Source organism: Meriones unguiculatus, chromosome 3 (assembly GCF_030254825.1).
Source record: "Meriones unguiculatus strain TT.TT164.6M chromosome 3, Bangor_MerUng_6.1, whole genome shotgun sequence".
Taxonomy (NCBI): Eukaryota; Metazoa; Chordata; class Mammalia; order Rodentia; family Muridae; genus Meriones; species Meriones unguiculatus.
The window spans coordinates 37711483-37733919 of record NC_083351.1 but is presented as its reverse complement, the minus strand read 5'-3'; the positions used below and the strand labels follow the sequence as shown (position 1 = coordinate 37733919).

Genomic DNA, 22437 nt, shown 5'->3' with positions numbered 1-22437 from the left:
CTGTTTTTGTAGGACATTTGTTCCTTGCACAGTCAAACTCAGAAATCACTCCAGGAAGTACATAAGAAAAACAGAAGGAACCTAAGAATGCAATTTCAAAATGTGAGAACAGGGCCTGGGGGTGTGGTTCTGGGGTAGGGAAGGCACAGGTAACTTAAGGCAAACGAATGAAAAAGAGAGATGGCTGAAGAGAAGTGAGGAAAGCTTTGAGCCCCGGCAAAGGAGAGGCCAGCCTTGGGTAGGTGGAGCTGCCCTTCCTCTATAGATCAGATCACATTCTGAGTGAGGATTATGCACACATGACGGCACCATAGTTAATGCTGGTTTTCTTGGGTTTAAGTGTTGAGGAGCTGGAGTCTGAAAAGCCTTGACCAAAGCAGAATGGAAAGGTTGTAAACCCTATGAGGGAGGAGCATGGGGGTCTTGTGTACTGGTGTGGAACACACGCTGTGGAGAAGAAACCAGAAATTGCAGAAAAGGAGGGATGGCACGAGCCTGCCAGTGCCAAGTGTGTATTCATGAATGCTGCAGATGTTTGACGTGTATACATTTTATATGCATGGCAACACACCTGGCAAGCCTGGGTTTTTTTCTTCCTTCACTTACATGAAAGTTTTAGAAGCATGTACAAGTTTTTAATCTAGAACTATGAAAGTATTAAGGATGTACTTAATTGGCAGTCAGTGTACTGCTCTTTGAAAGACCACCAATGAAATAAGTCAAACTGACCAGTAAAGAACTCATTTAAAGCCTCAAAACCAAAAGCAAAACCAAACAAAACTCAAAACAACCCCTCAACCAAATAAACAACAAAAACAACAAAACAACAACAACAAAACCCTGGAAGAGCAGCACTGCCCCCTTGTGGAGATGAACTGGAGACTTTGCAAATGAGGTCTTTCTGCTGTTGGGGTTTTTTGTTTTTGCATAACATTTGTTTTGCATAACATTATCTTTTGAGACTTGAAAACTTGCCTATCTTTGACCATAAGCATATAAGCAGTGGGAGGAAGAAACTGGTGCTTACAGAGAGAAGCCTGAGCAGGCATGGGAAAATGTTTAGGACAGGTTTTGTTTTTTGTTTTGGAGATTGGGTCAGACGAGTAGCCCTAGCTGGCCTGGAAATCTCTAAGTAGACCAGACTGAACTCAAACTCACAGAGATATGTTGTGGAAGTTTTGGTTTAGAATATGTAAACATGTTTTTGTTTTAGTCCCAGGTGTGGGATATCGCACTGATTCAGATTGTCCACAGCGCAGACTATTTACCTCATGTGGGCTCTGAGAGGAGCTCTTTGCCAGCAGCAGATAGTTTAAATCTGAGGGAATAAAGGCCAGAGCGCAGAGAGGGAGAAAAAGGACTGCAAGAAAGAAGGCTGCTGGAGCGTCGCACCTGAAGTTCCACGTCGCTGTTGACGCAGTTTGAAGTCGGAGATACCCTGAAAAGAGGTTTGGACTTGCCCCAAGGACCCTGCCGACCCTAACCAGCAGAAAGTAGCTAAGGAAAACTCTGCTCCCTCTCTCCACTAACCTTTCTTATTTAAATAAAGGTGTTGGAAAGAATTGGTGTGAAGGGAGGAACAAGCATAAGAAACGTAAATAAAATAGCTTAAAAAACTAGCACCAACAAGTGGTGCCCAGATGTTGGGCTTGGAATAATGGGAAACTAGGTTTCCAGTGCCGAGGAGGAGGCAGCAGAGTACAGAAAAATGAATATACTGTTTCAGCATTTCAGGAAAAGTTTTACTGTGGCTTGTACCGCTGGTTTCTCTCCCACGTCACTTCTAGAGGGGATTCTCTGGTTTTGCCAGTTAAAAGCAGCCGAGACTTATTGGGGTATAGCAGAAACTACTGATCCAAAAAGCATTTGGTTCCTTGTTGATCCCCCTTTGTGGAAGCAACAACAAGTCTCATTCATATTTAAAAAAAGAGCCATTTTTAAAAAACAGGTTAAAAACTAACACTAACAGAGATGTGCCTGCCTCTGCTTTTCCAATAGTGGGGTTGCCAGCAGGGAGCCCAGTGGGATAGTGTCAGATCTCTGACTCGGCTTTGCTGAGGGCAGAGGCCTGGTGTGGGCCCAGGAAGACACACAGGCAGAATTGACATTGTGAGGTACTTTGCTACACTAGAAAGAATTTTTAAATAAGTCTTACTTTCCATGATTAATACTTAAATGAAACCAGTGACTTCCCCCTGGTGACTGAAGTTGAGCCTTTCCACCCCACATGTCCCAGCAAAGATGTTGCATGTTGGAGGTCCTCTGGATACACGAGTGTACTATTTCACAAGTATTTCTGGTGCCTACTCTGCTTGGTTAGTGCAAGGCCCCAAAGTCACCCGGATTGGCTTTTGGAATGATTTTAACACAGCCACAGCTGCAAAGAGCCCAGGAAGAATCCAAGTACCTAACATGATAAGGCTTCCTGAAGACTGGCAGGCCTTGGGCTCTGATCACCCATTCAACAAGCTCCTCAGGCCTGTTCTGAACCCAACTACGGGGTAGGTGAGAGGGTTGTGGAGATGATTAGATATGATCCTTGTTCTTGGGGCGCTCACTTTTTTTTTTTTTTTTCAGCAACAGCCGTGGTTTAGAAGGAAGCCTGGGAGAGGAAAAACCAAGTGGATTGTGGAGCCATTCAGAGACTCTTCAGAAGCAGCATTGTGCCGAAAGAGCACCTCAAATATGCCAAACTCTGGAGAACCCAAAACACAGCAGAGTTAGCATCTAAGTAAGGATATTTTGTTAATTCTTAAATGTTCAGTAATTGTGGAAAAACACCCACTTCTTTCGGGAGAATGGGGGTTAAAGTGGAAGCGGAGTGCAGCAAGAGTGAGCCCACAAAAAATGGGTGAGCTACCACAGGCTGCCTGGGAAGAACTGTGGAAGGAATGGCCTTGGGGCTGAGCCTTGGGATAATTAAAATCAGCAGAGCAGGGTGCAAGTGTGGCTCCAGAATGAGACTGGACAGAAACAGAAGAGCAAGAAGCGCATGCACAAGAGTCATTCAATATGGCGGCCACACAGACTAGTTAGTGGGTGAGAACAACGGCAGCAGGCGGGCTCTGTTTTTAACATATTTATCAAGGAGTAAGTTAAAACATCACAGAAATTACCCATCGCATGTGCCAGTCTTACTTAGTGAAAGGACCAGACTAACTTTGTAACCTATATGTCTTCTAAAGCCTACAGTTGAGTTTCAGGTCCAGGTTAAGCTAAAGCCTCGTAGTACCTTTCCAGAGAGTGAAGGAATGTGACCCTGGCCATCTGTGAGGACAGAGATAAAAAAGCGAGCAAGTAATGACTTTCACTCAGCAAAAAGAATGACCAGACCCTTGTCTTCGAGATAGTGTTTCTTAGCAACCAACCCAGATGGCCTCAATTCTTCTTCTGAGTAGCTCCTGACCTCCAGCCAAAAGCCTGCAGCCCTGATCTTCAAGGATGAGCTAATCACCCCCACCTTTAATTGCAGCTGCATCCACACTTGGCAGGACTGTCCAAGCTTGAGCACCTAAGACTAACCAATTATCTTACTTTCTAGCTTCCTCATCCAATCCTGAATTGCCAAGACCGCAACCCCTGAAAATTCCCGAGCCTTGTCCTTTAAAAACCCAAGGCCTTTGTCTCCCAGGGCCACTCCTTGATGACCAACAGGGGTGACCCCATTGTGTAATGGTTAAAATAAACCTCTTGCGCTTTTGCATTGATGAGACCTGGTCTCCTGAGCTCTCTTCATCCCTTCTGGAAACTAGGCTCATGCTGGGCCTAACACTTAGAGTCCTACAGCTCTGATGCTCATTTACCATGAAGAGGGAGTGCAGGGCTATCAAGCTGTCTGTGAGGGTTGTCTACGAACAGACTCTAGAATCAGCTGGGACTGAACAGCCTCTGCGCATGTCTGGGGATTATCGTGATCATAATAACTGAACTGAGAAGACATGCTCATTGTGGGCTCTACATCCCCGGCTGGGACCCTGGGCTATGTAAATGAAGCAGAGAGGAGCCCGCAGCATCATGCCTTCATCACTCTCCCAACTGCAATGTGACCAGTGGCTGCTGTAAGTCCCTGTTGCCTTGGCTTTGTTGTGATGGGCTGTACCCTGAACTGTGGCCAAGATTAACCCTTTCTCCATTAAACTTATTTTAACTTAATGGTGTTTTATCACTGTAATTGGAAGAGACACTAAGATCCATCCCAAAATATGCTACCAGGGTGTGCTGACTATTTTAGTTAAATGAACTTAGTGGAGAATGTGTGCTTAAAAGCAGCTTTCCTGTCTCCCCCCTTGTCTGCTTAAAGCCCAAAGCCACAAAGAGAGATGGTTATTTGCAGTGAGAATCTTGTAATTTTGGTTTCTTCAAGAAACACAGGAATATTATAAGAATATGGTTTTGTTTTAATCCCAGGCGTGGGGATATGTGGCTGCTTTATAGTAGGTGACTATGATTTGCCTCGTGTTCTAGCAGGGGCGGGGTTTTGCCAGCTGCACACAGTTTCAGTGAGTGTGTGACATTTGGAATTCTGGGAACTTTTTTAGAGGATATAAATGCTAGGGCCCCAAGAGGTGGCGCTGTTGTTGTTGGCTGGATGATGCTATTAGTTGCTGTTTGTCAAGTAGTCCTGCACAAAGAAACAAGAAGAATTTAGATATGTTAATGGCAAAGATCAAACTTGCCCCAAGGAACTTGATGCCCCTAATGAGCAGAAGTGGTCTAACGCTAATTTTGCCCCCTTTCCCCTCTACCCATTTTTCTCTCCTGTCCAGTGTTAGGGGATTAATAAGGATGGAGAAGGATGGAAGAAAAAGAACCCCATAAAGCAGCAAGTTATCTCTAGCTCTTCCGAGCTTCCATGAACTAAATGAAAACTGAAGGAAGACTGGAATCTGTCAACACCAGTTACACAGATGCCACACCTGCTGTACTCTATTTCAGAGGTGAATAAACCGTCTCTGTTCCTTTGAGGCAAGAACTGCTTTTTAATTAATGAGTGTGATAACTCGGATAACATTTTGTCTCTTATGAATAATGCTGCTGTAGGTATTCGCATGTAAGTCATTGTGTGGTGATGTTTTCATTTGCTTGACTTAGCAAGTGAACACAGAGGATGGCTAGTTACATTTCAATGTCAGATAAAAAGCAACACATTATATTCTATTCAATATATTAGGCTATTCTTACAATAAGCATTTCTGTTTATCTGGCATTCAAATTTCATTGAAAACATTGTACCTTCTACGACAAGCCTATTGCACATAAATACATGGGACCGGAACTGCTGGGTTATGAGACCGCCATTTGTAAACTGGGTTATCTTACTGACTTTTGAGTTCATAGAGTCGCACCGTGACATGCCTCAAAGAATGTCTGCCACCAACCTAACCAACCTGAGTTTGACAGCGCCCCACAGGTCCACATGGCAGGAAGAACCTAATCCCCCCAAGTTGTTGTGTGCACTAAGATGCACAAGTGTGCCAACGTGCGAGCGTGAGTGCGCACTCACAGAATGTCATTTTAATGTCCTTTTGAATATATCCTAAACATTTTTTTTTCAGGTATATAGGTTGCAGATGTTTTCAGTCTGGTTTGTCCCTTTACTCTTAATGGTGTTCTGTTTACCCTAAAAGATTTCTTAATTTTGACAAAGTCCAATTCATCAATTTGTTCTCTTAATGGGTTTTGTTGAAGTCTTTTGCTTGCTTCTCATATTTCCTTCTAGAAACTGTATGCAAAACTGGGAAGACTGTAAGAATTTAACTAACCCTCTTGCCCTCTTTTTCCTTTTGAAATATGGCCAGCCCCAGCACCATCTACTGAATGCTACTCTTTATCCTACTGGGTCATCTTAGTATGTCACAGTATACTTACAAGTGTTCACTTCTTGACCTTTTGTTTCACAGCTCTGCACATCAACCTTCAAGCCAGCAAACTCTCCAGAAGAGGGGCTCAGATCCCTTGGAGGTAGGAGTTACAACCAGTTGACTCCAGTATGGGTGCTGAGAACTGAACTCAGGTCCTGTGTAAAAGCAGTGTGCCCTTCTAACTGCTGAGCCATCTCTCCAGCCCTGGGACTTTTTTCCTTTGGTGCTAGTGAGGGCCTCAGGCCTGCTAGGTGACTATGCCACCATTGAGCTCTGCCCCAGCATTTCCCTGCTATGACAGCCTCATTCAGCCTGTTCCACTCATTTCTAGTTTTACCTTAAAGCCCACTTTGGTATTAATAGAGGACTTCCAGTATCTTAATTGTTGCTATGTATTTTCCCCTCAAATGATTTACATCTGAATCTAAAGAGTGCCTCTGTGGTTACTAAGCTGATATTCTCTGATAGTTCTACCACCTATAGCTTTTGGATTTTGTTTAAAGACAAGTGCTCTGTAGCTCCTGCTGGCTTGAGGTACACAGGCCCAGGGTATTCCCAAACTTGGGATTGTTAGATCTCTACCTCCCTCGTGCTGAAATTACAGGCATGCAACAGCATAACCAGCCTAATGAATGATTGGTTAATTCATGTCTGCCATTTTGCAAACACTTCTAAAGTCTGGAGCCCTTTTGTTTCTGTTTTGTCCTTTATGTTAAATATTTTCACTGTACTATTCTTGTTTTTGCTGTTATTCTAACCAGACTTTAGTGATGTTTTAGTGGCTGGTCTCGGCTGCAATAATTTGCATGTCAATCACAATTTTTGGATTGAGGTTCATGCAATTCCAATAAAATACAGGTTGTTCCATTACTGTTCCATTTCCAAATCTGCCATGCTGCTATCACATGCTGTATCTATGATGTAGACCCAACAGTATAGTGTTGTAATTATTGCTTTATGCAACTTAATGTAAAGAAAACACATACTTACTGTGGTAGCCCAATGTCTCCCCATACTTGCCATCTGGTTATTCAACCCAGCATGAACCTTTTGTGCTGAAGTGGAAGGACTGTGATGAAATAGAGACTACTAACCAGGAGAACATCCTAATTTGCCTCAAAAGGCCCAGGAGTAAAGTAGAAGAAAACAGATGAAATGTAGAAGGAAATGTGTGAAGGATCTGGAGCTGGGGCTGGCTTGGGTAAACGGAAAGGGGAACCACTAAGGAGAGAGGGTAGCTTCTAGACACTCATCAAGAGTGGATTTTTATGACAATCTGACTGATCTTGGGAGCTTATTCAATCTTACTTTTCTAAAAAGAATGCAGCCACTGGCACTGGTGGGAAAAAGTAGTTTATTTGCATTGCTTCTGTTTTCTACTGTAGTGTTAGGACGCAACTTAAGCATCTCCCTAGTTTCTATTTACAGTTCATCTGGAATATTACTACACATACAATGTACAATTTTAAAAACTTATGGGGAAACGCAGTTTTTGTTTTTCTTTCTTCTTCACAGGCTTCTCAAAATCATTCAACCTAAATGCAAATTTCTATGGACATCTGTACATATCTGAAAGGGCAGAGATCACACCAACAGAGTCAAAAGACTTTTGCACAAATACAATAAAATACAGAAAAAGTATAGATGATGTTATTTGGGGTACAAATATAAACAGTACAGTACCATCTGAGTAACTTAGCAACATAATACTCACACTTTATCAAAATAAAACTGCAGACCTGGAGGATGCTGACAAATATTAAACATTATATACACAATGAGGTAAATGTACCTTGGTCTCTTGAGAGGTAATTTAAGTTTAAAGCAAATGACATTTTGAAGCATCTCCTTGACATATAAAGAAAAATCAAATACTCCATTCCATTGGCACAATGTGAAAAAGGGATTATCAAAACACAGTTCATGATATTCAACTCACAAATTTCATTGAAAAAATAAAAGCAACCCACTTTAAGTTTTAAGAAGAGGCTGAATATTACAATATTTTAAAAATGTTTACAAGTAAGTGCATAACAAGGATTGAAAATAATGTTCCGATAGCCCGCAGCTTCCCTAGAGAGGCCCACGGAAGTTTCAACATCCAACACATGACGTGGCACTGTATTCCAGAACTACTTTTCAACGTCTCAACACGTCGACGTGTTCTGCTGGGCTGTGACAGAACAACATCTGGAGTCTCCACGATGTGGAGCCAGGACACTCCCATGACCAAGGAACAAAGAAATGATTTACAATCATTCTTTCAGCAATGTGGAGTGAAAACACAAGCTTTCGCTACGTCTACTGGGCAGATTTTGGTGTGCATGTTAATTTGCACTTTGTCATTGGTTTTACATCTCTAACAGTTTTCAGGGGGGAAGAGTCAAACATGTATGGATAGCAAAACGGTCAAATGACCACTAAATCGGCAGTGAGAACCAACGTCTGGAATTCCTGATGGCCATGGCACCACACAGGGCCTCAAGGCACTTCTTGAGTGCTACTGTAGTAGCAGGATTATAGGCTCGGCTCTTCACATCCTACTGTCCTGTCCTACTAGAAACACAGCTGGCCACTGCTTCTGAGGTCAACTCCCACTGCCACTTGCCTGTCACCCTACTCTTTGCCCAGGTCCAACTCAAGGCAGCGCTACCAGCAGGAGCATCCCCAGCCCCATATCTGTACCCATCACTCCCTGTGATGCCCAGTGACTCAAGGAAGTGGGAGAATGTCACATGGCTTCCACTTCATTTTAGGTCTCAAGAACAGCTCTTATGTCCAAAGGCTGGAGGTGGGGTGAGGGGCAACAGTCTCTCAGACAGGGGCCAGCAGACTGGGGAAAACAGAGCTCAAGATTTAAGGAACACAAGTTGTCGAAGCCTTAGTCAGCCATACTCCCCTCATGCTCGCTCAGCCACAGTATTGACAAGATGATATGTATTTGTCAGAAGATATGTTTTAGCCACACTACAACTTAGAAAGGGGCAGGAGAGGATCTTTGATACGCAATATAAATGACAGATTAATTACAAAACGACATAAAAGTATTTTCCTAATTAGATGTATCTATAGTCATAGTCATATTAACCATGACCTATCTCAGCTTTTAAGTTATTTTCATATTCAGTATTGGCCACCCAGGGATTATCAAACTATCCCTAGACAAAAAATTAGCTGCAAACATGTAAACTCAATTGAGAACAAAATTCCAACTTTAAAAATTTCCCTGATTCATCAAAAGCACATTTTATCTACTGAGACAAAAACATAATGATTCTTCAACCTCTGATGTGATGAGAAGTGTTTTCAGTAAAAACCCATTTCCTTGTATGAAAGTGAGAAATGTATTACAACTTTAACTCAGACAACTTTTGGTACAGTCTTAAAATTACATGAAAAGTTTTAGTGATAAAATGCATTGGTCCCCTGGATTTCTATAAAGCAGATCTCAAAGGGTTAGGAATAGAACAAACAAAAAACAAAGGCCCCAAAAGTACCTGATCATAACACAAGAGCATGTTAAGCAGGTGACACACACAACTCTAACAAACCCTCACTACTTACGCTGATGAAACCATTTATAGTTACGGAAAAACTCAAATTTGTATTCAAAAACACTAAACTCTAAGCACTTTTTCCCATGATGTTTTTAAATGCATGAAACTGAGACTAATGCCTAGGAAACATGTCTTTCATTCTACAGTTACTTTGGTTTAAGACCAGTCTTCAAATTTATGCTAGGTTTGAGATAAGACATTAACAGAATGCAGCCATTTCATATCAACAGTCATAATCTCTTCTTGGCTAAACACTAAAGGTTATTTTGACCTTTTTATCTAGGAATTGGTATCACGATGTTCAACATCTTGTCTCAAGCAATGATAACATTTTCCCCCTAGAATATGATCACAGTGATTAAAAAACAAAACAAAACAAAACAAAAAAAAAACCTTTGAAAGCCATAGGAGCCCTGCAAAGACTGGACAGCACTGAAGTAAAACCGAAGGCTTAAACCAGCTAACTCCAGCACCGGAGAGAATAGGCTGACTTTGACGTTTCATATGACCAAGAGTACATGAAGAGAGCCTCTACTCAGAATGGCTATTAGCTGCCACTTCTAGTATCAAGGGCGCACTAAATTCAGTGCCACCATGTAAATCAAGCAGTTACAACAAAAAAGACCGGCTTAAAAGCTGCCTTCCTCAAAGTGTAGTGAGACTTCAAAGCACCACTAACTCTATTCTTCCCAAGATAGAATCCACAAACTCTTACAGCTACATAACATGTGAAAGTCACCTACACCTGCTGTATATTCAAATTAGCTATCTCCGCCTTCCTAGAAAAAGGCCTATTATTTAACATTAACCACATTTGAATTTTAAATGCAAACCCTTTCCACAAAAGAAAGAACAAAATAAGACAAAACAAAACACTGTCTTTGATCAGATAAAGAAAAATAAATGGCTTACAGAATAACACACCACTTTTCACAAGGCAGTAGACAAACCTCTCCTTTCAGACGGAGTCTGTACGTCACAATGATTAAATCCATAAAGCACTGTGCGTGTCTGGAGTGCCACTTAACTTTTAAAAATAAACTCAGGAAACACATCTCAAGTGCAAAGCTCCAGAGCTCAGTGTGGGGATTTTCCCACATGAGCAGTCCCTACTTATTAATGCTACTTCATTGCCTCAGTGGTTCAAGCACATTTGGGTAGGAGAAAGGCATAAATACTGAATGACATCTACCACAAAAAGTGTTTAAAAACAAAAACAAACCCAGAAAAGGTTTAGGTTATCCAGAAAAATAAACTGTTTGAATGAACATGATACGGGATTTGACAGACTTAAAGCAGTTCTGTTTGTTTCCATTTAGAAAGACGCAGAAGTGGCACTTACTGGTGTAGCACAACCCCACATTTAAGGTGTGTTGTGTCCCAAGTGCAGGAGCAGGAGCAGCACACAGACACGACTGATCAACTGTGCCCCCATGCCTACACGAGGTCATATTTCTCAGACTACAGAGTTTAAGGTGTTAGTTTAAGATCCTGAACAATTATAGAACAGTACATTCAAAGCAAATCAAGGAAACTCTAGTGGTTGGAATCCTCTAGAATGTACAACCAGGAGTGAAAACTAGAAGTGCTTCATCTAAGTCAGTGCCCCAGCCCCTTCACCCTCATAGACGGCCAACAGCACAGCACTCCCAAAGGGCTGGTGGTCATCTTGTAAAACAAGCTGTGTTAACAGAAACAAGCAGACTACACAACATTGTGTAACTGTCCACGAAGAAGCATCCATCCATAGTGCACAGAACGGAGCTATGGCTGCCTCTGGGCCCAGAGCAACCCCGGGAAGCTTTCAATTGACCATATTCCACTGCAGCAAGAGGAGGCAAAGGCCTCCGTTCTCTCAGTGAGGTAGAGCAACCGACCTCCCACACACACTCAGAAGCAGATACAAGAGAGCAGAGTTCCCACGGAGCTTCAGTTACATTTTGATTCCTTCCTGTTGGCTGAGTTGTGACAATGTTTTTTTAATTCGCAAAGCTGTCAGCCTAGCTGCTCCATTGGCATACCAACATTCTCTCATAATTTTAGCCATCACTCTCAAGGCCTACAAGAAAACAGAAGAAAAATAATGAATGCACACAGACCACTTGCAATTATGCATCTGGTAAGAACTTCCATCTGACTTTTTAAATGATATGTGTAAGGTTTCTATCCTAGTACTGTTTGTAGTACCAAGGGAGACCTTTAGTTTCTGTCAAGACCCTGGTTCCAGCTGCTGGAGGAGCTGTGGACTGGGAGCTTTCTCAGGGGACCTCAAAATGCTGACTCCTGAGTCAGCTCTGCAAGAAAGGAGCCTGAGACACAAGGTAAGAGTGTAACCACGCTGTGAGACACTTCAGAGCAGATCTTTGCGCACACAGCAGGGGAAGATGCAAAGTGCTAAAACCCAGCCACCTCTTGAGCCCAGCAGCAGGTCTCAAGACTCTGTCTGCGGAAGGACACATCCCTGGCTGCGGAGTGGAAGGGCAGGCATCTCACACTGGAAGCATGCTGGACTCTCAGACTGTAAGGTTTCTTCCGGAATAGGGTAGAAGCACCTGTGCACGCTCTACTTGGTGGATTCTGAGGGGATTTCCAGGGAGATCTGGACAGTCCAAGAGAATAGGCCTGACAGATTACCAACGGTGACTTTCTAAGAAAACAACCCAGAGAGGTCACCTAGAGAGGACACACATAAGCTCCAGTCACAGGGGTTCTATAAGCATGTAGGCCCTCATTAAAAGTGCAAAGGGTCTGATCATACATTTGAAAAAAGTTAATGTGAAATGGAGAAACAAGATGTGAGCAGAGTGTTTCAAAGCTCTACTGTTAGGTGTAGCTCCTTTGCAGTGTTTGCACCGTATGTAGGAGGCCTGGTGTTCTGACCCACTACCACTACCACCAAAACACTGAGGTCCATCGATGGTTCTTGTGTTTTGTTGAAGTTTATTCTCTGCGTAGTCTCCATGCTCAGCGTTACTTTACTCTCCCACAATGCTTCCTCCAGTCCCTGTGTTTCATACTACAGCACTCCTCAAATGTCTACTGATGGACAAATAAGGTTCTGTAAGTGGTAAATAGGAGGAACGTTCGGAAAATAAATAATTACTTCTGGAAATTAAAAATAGGAGAGAAGGTAAGGTGAGGGTATGGGGAGGAGGAAAAAAATGGAGAATGAGAATATACATGGAAAAACTGAATTGGAATATGAATTTGATAAATCTTCCAATAAGTGGGGGGAGAATAGAGGGTGGAAAGTTTTATATCCAGGTAACAAAGGTGAAGAAAAACAAGAAAAGGAAATGGAAGGCTATCTAAGACTACTTCAGAAGTACTTCCTAGGAAAAGATGCTTCTAGGCTTAGAGGACCATGTGCCAGTGCACACATACACATTCATTTAAACAACTAATTCTGAAAGCCTATCGTTTAACAAGTGTTTCTGTGTTAGATACGGCAGTGAACAAGCTCGTGAAATCCCTGTTCTCAAAAACCTCGCATTCTAGAGATAAACCAACTAATAAATGACTGTGAGACACAGACCTTCAAGGTGATAAATGCCAAGAAGAAAAGCAATGTAGAGGAGGTAAGACATGCCGAGGGAGGAAAGCACTATTTTCAGTGGGAAGGGACATGCCTAATTTGAACAGAGTCCTGATAACAAGGAGTAAACAAACAAGAAGGTGGAGGCCCAGGAAGGAAAAATAAATAAATAAAAAGGAATTCCAAGGAAAAAAACCCACACAGTAGCCCTAAGAGCAATCAGTCCAGACTGGAAACAGCAGAAGACCCAGGAAGAGACATGTATGTATTATCAGTTTGGGGTTTTTAAAGGTTTATTTATTTATCATTTGCACAGTGTTCTGCCTGCATGTGTGCCTGCAGGCCAGAAAAGAGCATCAGATCTCATTGTAGATGGTTGTGAGCCACCATGTGGTTGCTGGGAGTTAAACTCAAGACCTCTGGAAGAACAGTCAGTGCTCTTAACCTCTGAGCCATCTCTCCCTGCTATGCATGTTTTAGTGCAGAGTGAACCTAGAGACGCACACACACTAGGCAGGCACTTCAGCATTAAATTGTATGTTGAACCTGTTAAGGTATTTTTCTTTTTTATTTAGAGATCGTACCAAGGCTGGCCATACACTAGAGCTCTGTAGTCAGGCAGGACTTGACCATGTGACATTTTTGACTCAGCCTCCTGAGCAGCTAGGATCACAGGCCTGTGCCGGCGAGCTTAGCCAGTTCCATACTCTTATGTGTTTCAATAAGGGGTTTTCAAGCCCTAGGAAAGTAGAAACTTGAAACAGCAATAAATACACAGAAAACTAATAACCAAATTGAGAAAAGAACATGGTAGCCACAGCATTTATCAGCATGCCCTACCAATAACTGCAAAACGCATGTGTTCTCAACGCCAACCGAGAAAATAACAATGGAAGCAATGGCATTAATCAGCATTCGGTAACTGTAACTATGAACTGCACATTCTTTTTTTTTAAATTTAATTTAATTTAATTAATTACACTTTATTCACTTTGTATCCCCCCATAAGCCCTTCCCTCCTCCCCTGCCAGTCCCACCCTTCCTCCCCCTTCTTCACGCATGCCCCTCCCCAAGTCCACTGATAGGGGAGGTCCCCCTCTCCTTCTGATCTTAGTCTATCAGATCTCATCAGGCATGGCTGCATTATCTTCCTCTGTGGCCTGGTAAGGCTGCTCCCCGCTCAGGGGGAGGTGATCAAAGAGCAGGCCAATCAGATTATGTCAGAGGCAGTCCCTCTTCCCATTACTATGGAACCCACTTGGACACTAAACTGCCATGGGCTACATCTGTGCAGGGGTTCTAGGTTATCTCCATGCATGGTACTTGGTTGGAGTATGAGTCTCTGTGAAGACCCGTGTTCAAATTTTCTGGTTCTGTTACTCTCCTTGTGGGGTTCCTGTCCTCTCCAGATCTTATTATTTCCCACTTCTTACATAAGATTCCATGCACTCTGCCCAACAGTTGGCTATAAGCCTCAGCAAAGCCTGCTTTGATAGTCTGCAGGGCAGAGCCTTTCAAAGGCCCTCTGTGACAGGTTTCTAGGTTGTTTACTGTTTTCTTCTTCTTCTGATGTCCATCCTCTTTGCCTTTTGGGATGGGGATTGAGCATTTTAGTCAGGGTCTTCTCTCTTAATTAGTTTCTTTAGATGTACAGATTTTAGTAGGTTTATCTTATGTTATATGTCTATATGAGTGAGTATATACCGTGTATGTCTTTCTGCTTCTGGGACAGCTTACTCAGGATGATCCTTTCCAGGTCCCACCATTCACCTGCAAATTTCATAATTTCCTTATTTTTCATTGCTGAGTAATACTCCATTGTGTAGATGTACCACAATTTCTGCATCCATTCTTCAGTTGAGGGGCATCCGGGCTGTTTCCAGCTTCTGGTTATTACAAATAAAGCTGCTACAAACATGGTTGAACAAATGTCCTTATTGTGTCCTTGAGCCTCTTTTGGATGTATGCCTAGGAGTGGTATGGCTGGATCTTGAGGAAGCGCTATTCCTAGTTGTCTGAGAAAGCGCCTGATTGATTTCCAAAGAGGTTGTACAAGTTTACATTCCCACCAGCAGTGGAGGGAGGGTTCCCCTTTCTCCACAACCTCTCCAGCATGTGTTGTCACTTGAGTTTTTCATCTTAGCCATTCTGATGGGTGTAAGGTGAAATCTCAGGGTCGTTTTGATTTGCATTTCTCTGATGGCTAATGAGGTTGAATATTTCTTTAAGTGTTTCTCTGCTATTCTATATTCCTCTATCGAGAATTCTCTGTTTAGCTCTGTTCCCTGTTTTTTAATTGGATTACTTGGTTTGCTGCTTTTCAGCTTCTTTAGTTCTTTATATATACTGGATATTAGCCCTCTGTCAGATAAAGGGTTGGTGAAGATTCTTTCCCAAACTGTAGGCAGTCGCTTTGTTTTGATGATGGTGTCCTTTGCTTTACAGAAGCGTTTCGGACTGCACATTCTTAACGTTAGCCAATTTCTTCCTGCTTAAAAGCTGTCTGTCTTTAACTGCTCCAGTTCCTAAATGTGTATGTGAGTACTTCCAGTCTGTGCTCTAAACCCAGAGACAATTTAAAGCCCAGTCTCGTGTGTTGAGTCCTATCACATTCTGGGCACGCTGACTTGTCTCCTCTCCTCTGGGTCTGCATACTTCGTTTGCTTAAGGTGTCATACTTTTTTTTTTTTAGCTTAAAAAAAATTCTTATGAAAAAGGGAAACATCCTTTTTCATTAAGTTCACTTCCCCCATGTAATCTGTAACATTTGGGTAAGAGTCCCACCTATAATTTTTTTTTTCTAGGAATGCATATGTTTGGTAATTTCCTAACAATGCAGAGTAGAACTTTGTAGAAATGACCATACTACAAAAGGGATTTTCCTAAAGTTACAAAATACCACTGTAGTATAATTCCTTGGGGGGTTTATTAAGAGATCTTTGTTGTTATTTTGAGATAGGGCCTCCTGTTGCCCAGGTTGGCCAGGAACTCAGGGAAGTTGAGCTTAAAACTCCTAAATCTCCTGCTTTGACCTTTGGAATACTGGAACAACAGGCCTGTGTACCACCACCCTGGCTTAGAGTGGTGTTGGGAAGCAACCCCCATCCTCTAGCAGACTAAGTCTGCATTCTACCACCTCAGCCACAGCCCAGGAGCACAGTGATGTCAGAAGAGACACTGAAGTGTCAGCTCTTCGTTTTTGAGAGTTCACCTAAACTATGAAACTTTAAAGTTGGAAGGCACGCCCTGAAGCACTCATATAGTAGTAACAGCTGTTAATAACATCTGTCTCATGTAAAAGCTGGGGACGACGCAGCCAGACTCTGTTGGAAAGCACCGCCTCCCTTCTGAGCAGCCCTACACAATCCTAGGAACATAGGTCACCCCTGAAGCTCTCTGCAATGACTAAACCCAAGCTCCACGTCTTACAAAGGGGCGCTAAGTTCCAGAGAACTGACGCACCCTGTCCATGTCTGAGTCTGAAGTGGGAGCCCAGCTAACACTGACAAGCATCCTCATTCCTGCCCAGTGTCTATCCCGGTACTCTGGGTGCACTGGCCGGAGGGAGGCATCCATTTCAACAGCAGGCACTGTACTTCATTTGGCAGATCTAACCATGCTCAGACACACCAATGACCACTGCAAATGTTTCATGGTCCTTTTAATATTTTTAAATAAAGCAAATTATTTGATTTTTAACTTATTAATTTATGAAAAAGTAAATAAGTCCTAGCACTTTCTCTTACAGAAAAGTGACAAATATCTGCCTGCTAAGTAGAAACAGTTTAGCAAACAGCCTAGAATCAAAAGGAAACACTTACTTCACAGCTCTGCCATCTGTTTGGAATATTTGGCCTTAACTTCTGTTCACAAACTACTTTTCTCATTTCTTCAACTGACGGATCAGAAGGTACTAGATCATAATAAGGCAGCTGGTAGTCTTCATGAATTCCTGTATTGGTTTAAAAAAATCCAACTTAATCAGCTACTACCCCACCACTGAAAAGTATACATCAGTATACTTTTACATCAGTATATCAGGTAGGTACACGGGGCTTCACAGCTTTTTGAAACTCACCCACATGGCATCAATAAGCCACCCTTTTGAGTTATTACTGGGCCTGCACGTCTGTGAAGGATAGTGTTGTCACCTTGACAAAAATTTAAAATCGCCTGGGAGAAAGGCCTCAGGGCATGTCTGTGAAGGGTTATTTTGATTAACAGAACTGACATGGGAGGACTCATCCAAATTATGGGCAGGACTACTTCTAGGGCAGGGATGCAGGAGTGTATAAACTACAGAGGGCAAGCTGAGTCTCAGCATGCACTCACTGCTCTGCTGCCTCATGCAGATGTGATGTGAGCAGCCCCCAAACTCCTGCCTTTGTGACTTCTCTGCAGGATACACTTTAACTTGGAACTATGAGCCAGAACAAACCTTTCTCTCTTATACTACTTTGTTGGAGGATTGTATCACGGCAACAGAAAAAGAAACAAAGACAACTTTGAGCCTGGGGTGCTATGAGGGCCAGGCTGACGTTTCTGCTGTAACTCTATTGGGCAGAAGATGAAATCTTACTGTGATTGCCGTCTCTCAATAGACGTGCACATACTCTTCTAAGGAGATGTGAATCCCACAGGAGTAGCTTGAGGTACAAATCCCTCCCTATGCCTGTGCCTGATAATAACATTGCTTGCTTCAAAACTAAACATCACCATCTAAAAACCTCGACATCCTAAGTCTCAGATTTCTAAGCCTAAGAGACAGTGTTTTGAGCACACACTGACAAGTAAGTTCTCAGTCTAATATAAAGCCAGAAGTTAAAATAAACTTAATCTAAAAAGCAGGCAATGTTATTGAAATTATCATTATATATACATCTTTAATAATCGAGCTGGAGAAAACCACCACAGTCTTTACAATGGAGTTGTTTAGCCGAGTCCATACGAGAAACAGCCTCTCAGGTGGCCTTTCAAGTAACTACAATCCAAGGTAATAAGGGCCTTGGTTCTGACACTGTCTGGGACTAAACAGCAGCAGCAGAAGCGAGATATAGCTGTGCGTTGGCAGAATTTATCTTTTGTTCCCTCTGGCATCCTCAGTGGTCACCTGTCAGTGTAGAATTTCAGAAGAAAGAAAACAGTTCTAACTAACTTCTCATGACTAACTATTGGGGGAAGAACAGCAATTTACCACCAATAGAGCAGCGTCGTGCAATTTCCCAGAACACCAAGCCCATCGCATAGATGTCAGCACGTTTGAAGGATTCAAAATGTTTCATATTTATGGAGTCATCTAGAACTTCCGGGGCCATGTACCTAAAAAAGAAGACATCATTTTAGTCAACTATAAAGTATATTAATTTTGAACTGCTTTCCCAGAAGGAAAAGCACAGAGACACAGTCTCACTATGTAGCCTTGCGGGCCTGAAAAGTTACTATGTAGACTAGGATGGCTTAGAGATCCACCTAGCCCTGCCTCCTAAGAGCCTGGATTAAAGGTGTACACCACCAAACACAGCAAACTTTTTCCCTTTTTACTGTGGCTCTGCTGTCTGTTCTGCTGTCACACTTCCTATTAAAAAATTTCCCTAGAACATAAAGTACAAGGTGAAAAAAATCATCCCCTTACCGTGTAAACACATGGGTCAGTCCTTTCAGACACCTCCCTATACACAGAGATGCACATAAAATATCATATAACTGAGATCATATCCGACCCAAACAAAATATTAAGTATATAAACTGGTTTGCAAATTAATGATGTTAACTAAATCCCATGAAATGCTGAAATGGTAGTTTCATGCAATCGGCCTTCTGATATGGTTTATGAAAGACACAGATTGAAGAGCAGTGGCTATTACAAATACCCTTATGTACAGCATGCTCATGTACTACTTAGGGACCACATATTTTAATCTGGAAGCCTTCTCACAAAAAAGGAAAGAGGAGATTTTATTGGGGACAAACTAAATGATAAAAGGAATGTCAGTCATGCTGATGCTACATTACTGAGGACCATGTTCTGTAGTTTTTCTTTCTTTCTCTTTCTTTTTCTTTCTCTTTCTCTCTCCTCCCTCCCTTTCTTCCTTTTCTTTTTAGTTTTTCGAGACAGGGTTTCTCTGAGTAGCCCAGGCTATCCTATTGCTCTGTAGACCAAGCTAGCCTACACCTTTGTAGCTCTGCCTGCCTCTGCCTCCGGAGTGGCGGAAGTAAATGCATGCACCACCACTGCCCGGCTGAAATCTCTAAACTCTGCTATAGTCATAGGTCCTACAGAACACTACTGTGGTTCACTCAGTTAGTCATGGGTTCTGCCAGTCCCCACAGAACCCAGTAACTGTAAGTACAATTTAGATCAACTAAAGCTCCTGACTTTCTCCAAGTTCAAGGCATTAGTTCTGAAAAAATATTTTGCTGTGATTTTTAAACAAAGCAAGGCTTTGAGTAGAATATCTCAGCTCATCAGCCACACGAAGCAGGTCACATTACTTAACCTTAATAAGGTGGTTTTCTCATCTCAATTACTAGTAATGATACCTATCTACAGAGGTTTTGTTGAGAACACATGCATGAAACAAATACTAATCAAAGTGTATGAGGCACTTCAACAAATACGTGGAACACAAGGCTGATCTTAAGCTTTTTGCAATCCAATGTAATACACAGCCCCAGACACATAAATGGACCGTTATAAGAGAACACAGTTACAGTAAATGCCTCAAAGAGCTACTTATTGTGCTGTTCCAGGAACATGTAAGGGTCCTGAGGACCAGGAAAGGCTTCCTTGAGAAATGGAGAGATATTAAGAAAACAGTATGGGATGTATGTTCCAGGACAGCATACACAAATGTTCTAAGGACAAAAGAAAATATGGAAACAGGCTTGCTATAGTTCAGAAATTGAGGGAAGCTACCAACTACTATTAGTTATTACTGTTCTCACAATTAACATATTTAGTGATAATACTTTCTGGAAGAGCTGCCCTATTTTAGGCTCATTTTTAAGTTAGGTATATAGGCTTCAGAGTAGCCAAGACCCTAAAAGCTTGTGAACAGTCTAATAAAGGACCAAGTCTGAGTTTCAGAAGAGACACAAATATGAAAATAGAGGTAAAAAGAAGATGACATCAGGCTATTAAACATCTTTACCCCACCTCCACCCCAATACAGGGATTCTCTTTGTAGCCTTGGCTGTCTTGGACTTGCTTTTTGGCTGGCCTCGAACTCACAGAGATCTGCCTGCCTCTGCCTCCCCGAGTGCTGGGAATCTCACCATTTCTTTCTAAGTGTACCTTTTAGTGCCTACTCTGTGGTTTGGAGCAATGTCAATTGTATCTGTGGCAGAATCATGTCTCACAGCAAGTCCCAAGTCTGCAATACAACAGGTTCCATTCTTCTTCACCAAGATATTCTTTGATTTCAAATCTCTGTGAGCAATAGCTGGCTTTCCTAGGAAACCCAAAGTTAGAGAGGACTGCTTAGCAAGAGACACCAATCACAATTCCCATTTAGGTCAAAGCCTTGCCTCTCCCAGTGTGAAGGCACTTGAGCGACATCACCTATACAACAGCTAGGCTATTACTAAGCTCAGCGACTCACTGTACCAAAAGGGATGAAATTCTGTTTAAATCTTCCGACAACATAAATCTAAGAATTAAACAACCAAGGTAAAATATTGGTTTGTTTGTTGAACTCTAAGTAAACTTGCAAATTTTTAATATCCCCCCCTTTCATTTTTGTTTTGAGACAGGGTTTCTCTATGTAGCCCTCACTGTTCTGGAGCTCGCTTTGTAGACCAGGCTGGCCTTGAATTACAGAGATCTGCCTGCTTCTGCTTCTGCTGGGATCAATGGGGTGTACCACTACTATCACTGGTGATTTCTTTTATTTTCATTGGAAAAAACATTCAAATTTTTAAAAGCTACATATCCCCAGTTAATTTCAAGTTCTGAATACATATTACATTCACATGAACTTAGGCTTAAATAACAGAACTGTAGAAAGTGTTACCTTGGGTACCAACAATCTCCATGTGAAGATGGGCAAGACCACTTGCTGTGGACAGAGCAAGTTTGATCATTCCCTCCACAGTAACAGTGTATCTATTCAGATAATCAAAAAGAGATCCATGCTCATGATAATCTGACACCAACCAGAGCTGAGTCCAAGTACCATTATCTGCAAAACAGAATACACATTTTAGTTGGGCTGCATAACACAGCTTACTCAAATCGTTACCACTTTTCAATCTGTCTCACAACTGCGACATGATACCTCCTTAAGTTTGCATGGATTCATGGATTCCTCCACATTTTTAAAAATGATTTATTAATTTATTATGTATACAATGTTCTGTCTACATGTACACCTTCATGCCAGAAGAAGGCATCAGATCTCATTACAGGTGGTTGTGAGCCACCATGTGGTTGCTGGGAATTGAACTTAGGACCTCTGGAAAAGCAGCCAGTGCTCTTAACATCTGAGCCATCTCTCCAGCCCCAACATTCTCTTATATTCAGTTTTTCTACACTTTTATGTGTACATATTTCAGTAACCCCTATTCCTGAGATAAAGCAAGAATAATGGCATTTAAGAGAGAAGGAATCATATTCCAACAATGCTGTTTTCTTCATCCTACAGATAGTAGCAGAGCTCGTATTCCTTAGTGCCTAAGAAGGCACATGTTCCAGATTAGTTAGTGCTCCTTGCTGCTCTGGAGGAAGAAGGGCAGCAGGAAGTAAGGATAGGAAACAGCAAGGGAACACAGCATGGACTCAGTATGGATGGAACAGCATGCGACGGAACCGAAGTGAGCCTTGGCGAGAACTGACACGCTTTAGTGATAAACTGTGCAGTTCTCAAAGATGCCAGACAAGAGGATCATAATTTCACTGTTGCTAACTCAGAAGAAACAAGAATAGCGGCACCACCGACAGGAACTGAAGTGTCCGAAGAGAAGGCTAAAGAGACTGGAGCTGAACCTCGTTTTTTACAAAGTGATCTGCAACCTCAACCTGGAATGTGAGTGCTAAGAGTTCTGTGGTAAGCTGATGCATGCACCTGAAATGTAACAGTAAGGATGCCAGTTAGGCTCTTAGGCTATACTGGCTGGTAAATGCTATTTAACTTAGAAGTAGATGGGAAAACAAGAGACAACACAATTCAGGAAAAGATACACCCTTACATCACGTACTGGCTTGATTTTATTTCAGTCTGATACAAGCTAGAGTCATTTGGGAAGGAACCTCAACTGAGAAAATGTCCCCATTAAGTTGGCCTGTGGACATGCCTGGAGTGCATGAACAATGGGGTAAACAACGGGGGCGGTGGATTTACTGTGGGCAGTGCCACTTCTGGGCTGATGGTTCTGGCTGCTAAAAGAAAGCAAGCTGAGCCAGCCATAGGGGCCAAGTCAGTTAAAAAAAAAAAAAAGTATTCCTCCATGGTCTCTGCTTCAGTTTCTGTCTCTGACTTTCTTTCAT

The 22437-nt window shown here is 42.2% G+C and overlaps 1 protein-coding gene across 2 annotated transcripts in view; it reads right to left on the bottom strand.

The window, feature by feature from the left end:
• Positions 1-7197: 7197 nt before the first annotated feature.
• Positions 7198-22437, bottom strand: part of Tgfbr1 (transforming growth factor beta receptor 1) — a 57148-nt gene continuing 41908 nt past the window's right edge. For both annotated transcript variants that reach the window (XM_060379881.1, XM_060379882.1), the window contains exons 5-9: positions 20966-21133; positions 20248-20404; positions 18148-18272; positions 16775-16905; positions 7198-11477 (exon numbers count right to left, since the gene is read on the bottom strand). In XM_060379881.1, coding sequence (XP_060235864.1) covers positions 11352-11477; positions 16775-16905; positions 18148-18272; positions 20248-20404; positions 20966-21133 — 707 coding nt within the window. In that variant the 3' untranslated portion in view covers positions 7198-11351. The remainder of the gene's footprint in view (positions 11478-16774; positions 16906-18147; positions 18273-20247; positions 20405-20965; positions 21134-22437) is intronic.